Raw genomic sequence first — 9,726 nt, 5'->3', positions numbered from 1 at the left:
AATATAGTTAAAATGGACATATTACCCAAAGCAATATACATATTTTAATGCAATGGGGATTTAAAAAATGTCATAAAAAAAAAGAAATAAAATGAAAAATCATCAGATTTGTATGTAACCCAAAAGACCCTGAATAGCCAAAGCAATCCTCAGAAAAAAGAACAAAGCTGAAGGTATCATGCTATCTGACTTCAAATTATACTACAGAGCAACAATATTCAAAATAGCCTGGTTTTGGCAGAGAAACAGGTACACAGATCAATGGAACAGCATAGAGAACCTAGCTATAAAACCACACATATATGGACAGATAATTTTCAACAAAGGAGCCCAGAAATGCACATTCAAGTAAAGATAGTCTCTTCAGCCCTAATTGGTTTCACTCAGTGGATAGAGCATTAGCCTGCGGACTCAAGGGTCCCAGGTTCAATTCCGATCAAAGGCATGTACCTTGGTTGCGGGCACATCACCAGTAGGGAGTGTGCAGGAGGCAGCTAATCAATGTTTCTCTCTCATTGATGTTTCTAACTCTCTATCCCTCTCCCTTCCTCTCTGTAAAAAAAAAATAAAGAAAGAAAGAAAAGATAGTCTCTTCAATAAATAGTGCTGGGAAAACTGGAAAGCCACATGCAAAGGAATGAAACTGGGTTACAGTTTGTCCCCAGGCACAAAAATTATTGCAAAGTGGATCAAAGACCTAAATATAAGACCTGAAACAATAAGTTACATAGAAAAAAAAAAAAGGTATCAAACTCATGGACCTGGGTCATAGAGAACATTTTATGGACTTGATCCAAAGGCAAGGGAAGTAAAGGCAAAAATAAATGAATGGGTCTATATCAAATTGAAGAGCTTCTACACAGCAAAAGAAATGGACAACAAAACAAACAGGCAGTCAACCAGATGGGAGATGATATTTGTAAATAGTAGCTTCGACAAAGGTTTCATTTTCCAAAACACACAAAGAACTCGTAAATCTCAATACCAAACAAACAACCCAATCAAATAGTGGGCAGAGCCCTCACCGGTTTGGCTCAGTGGATAGAGTGTCAGCCTGCAGACTAAAGGGTCCCAGGTTCGATTCTGGTCAAGGGCATGTGCCTTGGTTGCAGGCACTTCCCCAGTAGGGGTGTGGAGGAGGCAGCTGATCGATGTTTCTAACTATCTCTCCCTCTCCCTTCCTCTCTGTAAAAAATCAATAAAATATATTAAAAAAAAAAAAGTGGGCAGAGGGCCTAGAAATACTACTTCTCCCAAGAAGACATAGAGCTAATAGATATATGAAAAGATGTTCAACCTCAATGGCAATGAGGGAAATGCAAATCAAAAATACAATTAGATACCACCTTACACCTGTCAGATTGGCCATTATCAAGACAAACAATAACAAGTGTTGGGGAAATTGTGAAAAAAAGGGAACCCTCATTCACTGCTGGTGGGAATGCAGACTGTACAACCACTATGGAAAGCAGTGGGGCGATTCCTCAAAAAGTTAAGAATAGAGCTACTATATGACCCAGCAATCCCACTCATGAGAAACGCGAAATCATGTATTCGCAAAACTATGTGCATCCCTATGTTCATTGTAGCATTATTCACAGTGGCCAAGACATGGAAACAACCAAAGTGTCCCGTGATAGAGGACTGGACAAAGAAGATGTGGTACATATACTCAATGGAATACTACTTAAGCCGTAAGAAAGGAAGAAATAATACTATTTGCAACAACATGGATGAGAACACTATGCTAAGTGAAATAAGTCAGACAGAAAAAGCTAAGACACATATGATTTCATTCACATGTGGGAGATAAAACTGAATCTTATGTCCAAAACAGCAGAGTGGCAGCTGCCAGAGGGAAGGGGTAGGAGAGAAGGGGGTTTTAATATGAGGTGACAAGAGAAAATTTGACTTTGGGTGGTGGGCACATGGTACCATATTCAGATCTTGTAACACAGAAACCCACACATGAAACCGTTATGTTCATGTTGATCAAAGTCACCTCAATCAATCCTATATAATAAAGAGGTAATATGCAAATTGACCATCACTCCAACATACAAGATGGCCACCCCTATATGGTCAAAGATGGCCACTCCAAAACACAAGATGGCCAGCAGGGGAGGGCAGTTGTGGACGACCAGGCCTGCAGGGGAGGGTAGTTGGGGGAACCAGGCCTGCAGAGGAGGGCAGTTAGGGGCAATCGGGCCAGTGGGGGAGGGCAGTTAGGAACAATCGGGCTGGCAGGGGCCGGCAGTTGGGGGCAACCAGGCTGGCAAGGAAGGGCAGTTAGGGGTGACTGGGCCAGCAGGGGAGGGCAGCTGGGGGTGACCAGGCCTGCAGGTAAGGACAGTTAGGGGAGACCAGGCTAGCAGGGGAGGGCAGTTAGGGGTGATCGGGCCGACGTCAGTTAGGCGTTGATCAGGCTGGCAGGGGAGTGGTTAGGGGGTGATCAGGCTGGCAGGCAGAAGTGGTTAGGGGCAATCAGGCAAGCAGGCAGGCAAGTGGTTGGGAGCCAGCAGTCCTAGATTGTGAGAGGGATCCCAGATTGGAGAGGGTGCTAACTGGGCTGAGGGACAACTCCCTCCATGCACAAATTTCGTGCACTAGGCCTCTACTTTAATAAATAAAATTTAAAAGAAAAGTTATTTCTTGAGGAAGCCAATTGGAAGATCAAAGTGTGGAGTGTCTAAATCCATGATTTAGATGAGGCTGATGGACAAGGTCCAGGTATATCTAAAGCTTTGGATGGAAGGGGATGAAAGAAAAAGCCACAGGATCAGAAACAAGAACCAGGGTTGGTCTAGAAGAGTTAACATAGCAAGCTTGACTTCTATCATTTTTCAGGCCAGCTTACAAGTTTGGCCCTTGGTTGACCTAGATTTCAGTTTTTCCACCATTTCCAGAATTTATAAGAGTGGCTCACTGTGCCTAAACTGTACATCCTGTGTGACTCCTTTCAAAATTCCCTCTAGAAGTTTCAGCCTGGTTTCCCCCAGACTTTGCCAGTTCATCTTTTCCATTTGCTAATTTTGCTGTAAGAAATCATAATCATGAGTATGGTTATTTGGGGATTCCTAACACAGATGTGTAAACCACACAAAAGCTGAAGTCATTTGGAAGAATAGAAGCATAGAGTAAGAGGCAAGCAGGTATCAGGTTTTTCAAAATGATGGGCAGTAATTAGGTCATTAAATGATCAAATCAGCAGAGTGAAAGGGTTATATGAGCCTCAAGAGAGTAATGGAGGTTTTATCAGGAGAGGGAAGAGAGCAAAGACACCAACCCGACATCCTGAACATACGTTCGTAGGATAAGAAATATTCTAACGCAGTGATGGACAACCTTTTGAGCTTGGTGTGTCAAACTTCGCCAAAAAACTGAGCATAACTCGGGTAGTGTGTCACTTTGAGGAAAAAACTAACTCCAAGACTCTAGTCGCAAATGTTTCATCCTCAGGAGCAGCAAATGTTTCATCCTTGGCATGCGGCCGCGTGTCATCAGAAATGGCTATGCATGTCAGTGCTGACACACGTGTCATAGGTTAGCCATCACTGCTCTAACGCCACCACTGGGAAAGCTGGTGATGGAAATATTTCCACCATTTCCAGGACTTATAAGATTGGCTCACTGTGCCTAAATGTGGAACTGCCCTTAGAGGTCAAAGGCTAAGAACACAAGAGGATTAACCCTGAATCTGCTCTAATATACACATCTGTCTACATTGACAGTACATCAGGGTTTTCTGGAACCGTAGGGTAACGAATTACTTGCTGAGCACACTGGTGTGGAGTGGTATTACAGCTGGGCACTACTATCTTTCACCATATTCTAAGTCCTCAAGAAATATAAACCAATGTTCCTCTCACCCACTCTAGCTTTGGCTTCTCTTGCAGAGGGAAAGGCATCGCCAGCATTATTTTAACAGTCAAATATAGAAATTATCCAAATGTGGCATCATCAGAATGGATAAATTGTAGTCTATTAACACAATGAAATATTACACTGCAATGAAAACAAATACTCCACAACCAAATGCAATAGTATGTTCGACTCACAAACACAATATTGAGCAAAGAAGCTAAGCACACATAAAATATATATAATTCCATTTATATAAAGAATAAAAAACAAGCAAAAGCAATTCATCCTGTTAGAAGTCAGGACAGTAGTAATTCTTGAAGATGCAAGGGCTACTGAAAGGCAGTTGTGTGTGTGTGTGGGCTAATAGGGGTACTATTAATATGCGGATTCCTAATCTGGGTGCTTGTTACATAGGTAATCATGATTATTATGCACATGATTTCTGTGTGCATATACTTTAAAACAAAAGGGATACTCAATATATGTGGAAAAAAACAAGTACATATTTTACAACAGTACATTTACCATGAATCCATTTTTGTTGAAAAGTACATGGCTGTACAGAACAATGCCAGGTAGAATATACACTCAAATAGTATTAACAATGGTTAGCTCTTGGTAGTGGAATTGTAGATAATTTTTTTCTTTTCTTTTGTTCATTTTTAAAAACCATCCTCAGTACTTCGCATATTCTTTTTACACTGTATTAATTTACAAAAACAAAACAAAACTATACCTACTTGCATTTTATAAGCTGCAACATATAAGACTTTGGGACAAAGAAATGTTATTAAACACCGGGAATGGAGCAAGGGATAACCATCACTCAACCAACTCATAAAACAATTTATAGAACAATTTCAGCACAAGCAAAATCCTGAATTGCAATGTTGGAATTTGCATCCTCATCAATCCTGTGTGAGGCTAATACCCAAGGATTACCAGAATTAGGTGAGTACCAGGATTATAGAGGCACACAGACATCTGTTCCTGTCCTCTCTAATGGGATGACTGTAAACCATTTACAATCAGTACAATCTTTTTTTTTTAAATATATTTTATTGATTTTTTACAGAGAGGAAGGGAGAGGAATAGAGAGCTAGAAACATCGATGAGAGAGATACATCGATCAGCTGCCTCCTGCACACCACCTACTGGGGATGTGCCTGCAACCAAGGTACATGCCCTTGACCGGAATCAAACCTGGGACCCTTCATTCCGCAGGCCGCCGCTCTATCCACCGAGACAAACCGGTTAGGGCACAATCAGTACAATCTTGTCTGGGCCCAGGCTTCTCATACCCCCTCAAGATTAGCAATTCTTTGCTCTCTTCCCCTTCCACTCCTAGACTGCTCTTCAAGTCTGGAAGCAAAGGCAAGGCTTTCTGGGCCATGAGCTCTTTTGCTGCCAGCTCTCAGTTTTTTCTGTGCATCTAAAGTATGAATCACTCTAAGAAAGCCTCATTATTGAATTAAAATATGCTTTGGTCTCACAGAGCTGCTTTCTTTCTTTATAAACCACAACACTGAACATCAGTGCATTTTTAAAACGTTTCCTTAAAACCAACATTCATTATAAACTGGAATCAGATTCAGGTCTATTTTGGTATGTTTATGAGCTAAACCTGAGAACATTATATCAGTCAGCCAAGTTAATTAAATATGAAGACAGCTGGAATTTAAAGGACACACATATCACTGGCTTCAGCTATGCACCATCACTGAGAACAGAAACCACATTAGATTCATAGTTTCACCACGTGCTCTTGTAGCTAGATTTATAAATGTCCCCAAACCAAAAGCTTGCTTTTATTAACACTGGCTCTGAAAAACAGGATATGAACTTTGTATCACCCCTCCGCAGAAGGCTGGGATTATAAGAGCAGGGACTGGGACCTGCACCTCTAGCTTCCTAGTGCACACACTGGCTGGCTGACTGGCTGCCGCTGGCCTCTGCTGCTCAAAGCTACACTCTCCCTTACTTCCCTCAACTCCTACTCACGGGATTCCTCTTTTAAGAAGTTGTCCCTGTATCTCTATCTTGCAAGAAGCTAAGGCAGCCTGCTCTGAGCAAATTCCCATTTAGCATCCTCACATTCAGGGATTAATGGTGCTATTTTACTTCCCTAAATTTGAGTCCAATTGTATTAATACTTGTCATCCTTTAAAAACACACTCATAACAGGTAAACTAAGCAAACTGAAGACATCTAAGCTCCTTTAAGAGATCACTCATGGTTGTGACACTCTCCCCACTGTCCGTTTAAATCAGCTTACAGTCTCTAAACTAAGAGGGCAGGGGTATCCTGCAACACTCAATCAGACATGATTACATCTGTTAGCACTGGTGCTTACAGAAGCTTCTTTCAGGCACATAACCCAGAAACGGACAACAGCCATGTAAATCTGAGACACAGACACAACACACATCCATTTCCTGTATGCTAGGAACAAAATACTCAAGATTAGCATTCTTTGCTACTTTTGAGTCTTGGTACTCAAAGTAGCCTAACCCTGGAGGAAAGATTCTGTCCTCCAGAAATGACACCCCCCCCACCCCCCCCCCCACCCCCCCCACACACACACACACTTGGTCCTTTCCCTCTCTCAAGCCCTAGTCACAAGCTGGATATAACAGATTTGGAAGGATGGGGAAATGAAAAAACAGTCCTACTGAGAAAACGTCACCAAAACCCTAAAGGAGGGGGCTAGATTAAACGAGCCAGCTGTGATGTTTTAAAACTCTTTCTAAGCCTGGCTGATTGAAACTGCCTGTGGAAGTGAGACTGATTCCCAGGCTCCACTACAAAACTTCAGAATGAGAGTCTCTAGGTGTGGAGCATGGAAATTTGGACTTTCCGTAAGAGTGCTTCTCAGGAGATTCTGATAAGAGATTTGTGAACCACCAGAGAGAACGGGATGGAGTGGTAACTCCTTTTGTGATAATGGGTTCCCTAAATGTTGACACTGCTATTGGGAGTAAAGTTCCTTCATACTTGTCCTTTCGTGTCCCATGTATAAAGTTAGTTTTGGGGGCAGGAAGGGATGAATTCCCCACTCACTGTCTTCACATGTGGAGGGAGTTCAGCTAGTATTTCTCAAAGTGGAAGGGCCACTGCTGTATTTTGGGCCAGATAACTGATTATGTGGCACTGTCTAGCATAGTGTAGGACATTTACCATCCCTGACCCTTACTCTTAAATGCCAATTGTTCCTAGTCATTGTGACAGCCCAAAACACATTTCTTCACTTTTCTAATTGCTCCTAGGTTGTCAATTCAGACTCTGATTAAGAGCCATTGAGCTGGATTAACATTCCTGACCTATCTTTCTACCCCTTACTTACATTAAGTTCTGATTTTGGAGGGAAAAATAGTCTACCCAATAAGTGAATTTAGGAGGAGCCAGCCCTTCCCTCTCTCCTCATTTGCACCAGCCTGGCCAGAGGTCACATTCTCGCCTGAGGTTTTCCACTTGGCTGTCCCCTCAGGTCACAGATTTGAACTTAGTTGTGGTCTCCACTCTAGAGTGGGAGAAGGGAGCTTGTTCCTTTACCTAAACACCTACAATAAGTAGATCTTAGAGAGAAAATAATTTAGTTCTTTTAGGGAGTATAAACATGACCATAATTCCATTCTGACATTTTAAAGATGCCTTTATCTTTCTATTGTAAGAAAACATTTGTTTAAAGAGAAAAAACTTTGACGAACATTTTTATTGAAGAGTTTTATTCTGTCTTAGAATAAAAACCTTGCTTTAATATTGTAAGGTGCACTGCAGGTATGCCATGCTGCCAGTTACTAGGGCACCAAATGCCCTAGTCAGTGACCCAGAGGGCTTGGAAAATGCATGAATTCATATTTTTAGAGCATGTAGAACTGGTATTTACAGTTTTTCTTCTCGAAATAGGCCCAGGACATCTTAAACAGTCTGTAAATATTGCCATAGCACTTGCTTTGATGTTCAGAATGCCTCAGAAATGTGTTCAATATCATGATTTATGGGTCCTCCAAAAGGTTTTGTTGTTAACATGCAAGCAAACAGTATTAAACAATATTATCTAAATTATGGCTGTCAAGTACTGAAACTTATAATGAAACCAAATTACAAAACATCTTGTAGAGCTATACAAAAGATATAAAATTAAAAATATCAACCATCTTTAAATATTCTAATTCTACTGTGCAGTTTTCCACATCTTTATCACTACTGAATAGCTTAAGGAGAAAGTTAACAAAATCAAGAGAGATAAGAATATTTAAATCTTTGGATCCCTTTATTCCATGGCCTTCATAAAAACACAAAGGTGGCCAGATTTTCCCCCAGTATAGCTTAAAGTATCAAAAAGATTTACTAGTAATTTATAGTTAGCAATGAACTCTATATTGAGTCATTTGTGAATCACAGGCCAAAGGACCAGTGTTATGATATCTGATAAGTTGCCAAAATAATTTCTAACACTCTGAATCCTCTTGAAATATAATGGAATGAGTCAACTTATCACGACAAAATTCCAGGCATTATCAGGAAGAACAGGTTAATTGATGCCTAGTTTTACTGTCTTAAAAAAAGGGGAGGACTTACTTATTTGAAAATACAGCTAAGTACATTGTTATCTATGATTATTTACATTCATATACTGAAAATATCTATTATTTGGACAAATCCTGTGATATGCCATTTACTATAAAATGAAATTCTTACAATGAGCATAATTTATCCTTAACCAAAGAATGTATCAAATCTTCATTTGTGTTCTAAACATTAAAAAAGAAAATCAAAATAAAAAATCTTAAGCCTGGAAAGCTATGGAAAAAAAAAAAAAAGACCCACCCAGAGCTCTGTTCCTCAGCACAACTTCTGCAAGGACACAGTATGTTTGCTGATTTTAAAATGTTTATTCTTTAAAAAATTAGTTGCTTTTTATACAGCTATACAAAGTTCTTAATGTTTCTTTGGCAATGGAATATAATGGAATTTTATAACTATATAAAAAAGTTACCTTTGCCTAAGAAACAGTATTTACTGTGTGTACATAGTTGACTGACAAAATTCTCTACCATCCAGCACCCCAATTAACTGATGAAATAAGCTACCTCAAAAGGGATATTACAGGATTGCCAAAAAGAAAGGGAAAAAGATACAGACACACACACACACACACACACACACACACAAACACACCCTTCTGTGGCTTGAAACACAGTATCACGGCCCTATCTGCAGGTAACTTACAATAATTGCCAAATACAATTTAGTGATAAAAAAAATCCTTTCAGTGATGAAAAAATACTTGTAAGTCCCATTGAAGTACTGCTTTAGTTTACACATAAGAAATTACTTAACCTTCTGCTATTTCAAATATATTTAATGCTCATTTTTAAAGATGAGCTGCCCCCTACCCCCCAATATAACTGCATCATATCTTTGAAATTAAGCAGAAAAACAAACAAACCAACAAACAAAAAAACCCAGTGCTGGTGACAAATATACAGCGAATTCACTTCTTCATTCTTGGTAAAGACTGAAACCAATTCTCAGGACCATGAAGAGCTAGAAGTTCACCTATTTCCAAAGACTTGTTTGTAGACTATGCAGCAACTTTGTTGTCTTTCTAAAAAAGGGAAAAAAAATTAGCTCATGTTTCAAATTATTGGTTAGTTAATAATCATTTCTTTCCAATATGCTTAAATATACTTTCATTATCTTTAAATATATCCTCCTTTTACTCTCACATATAAATCTGTACTACTGATTTCCAGAAAATACTTCACTTCCACACCTAGCAGGAGCTCATTATTTGTTAACTACATTTTCTAGTTAGTACTAGAGTTTATTTATTTATTAAAAAATGTTTTCATTGAT

General features: G+C 39.6%; 1 protein-coding gene across 2 annotated transcripts in view; it reads right to left on the bottom strand.

The window, feature by feature from the left end:
• Positions 1 to 500: 500 nt before the first annotated feature.
• LSM14A (LSM14A mRNA processing body assembly factor) overlaps positions 501 to 9,726 on the bottom strand; it is an 84,511-nt gene continuing 75,285 nt past the window's right edge. Inside the window, exon 9 of one of the 2 annotated variants that reach the window (XM_079800422.1) lies at positions 501 to 9,475. In XM_079800422.1, the coding sequence (XP_079656548.1) occupies positions 9,452 to 9,475 (24 nt within the window). In that variant the 3' untranslated portion in view covers positions 501 to 9,451. The remainder of the gene's footprint in view (positions 9,476 to 9,726) is intronic. The other variant, XM_079800421.1, reaches the window with a different exon arrangement.

This window comes from Cnephaeus nilssonii, assembly GCF_951640355.1.
Source record: "Cnephaeus nilssonii genome assembly, chromosome: 20".
Taxonomy (NCBI): Eukaryota; Metazoa; Chordata; class Mammalia; order Chiroptera; family Vespertilionidae; genus Cnephaeus; species Cnephaeus nilssonii.
This window is presented reverse-complemented; position numbering and strand designations above follow the sequence as displayed.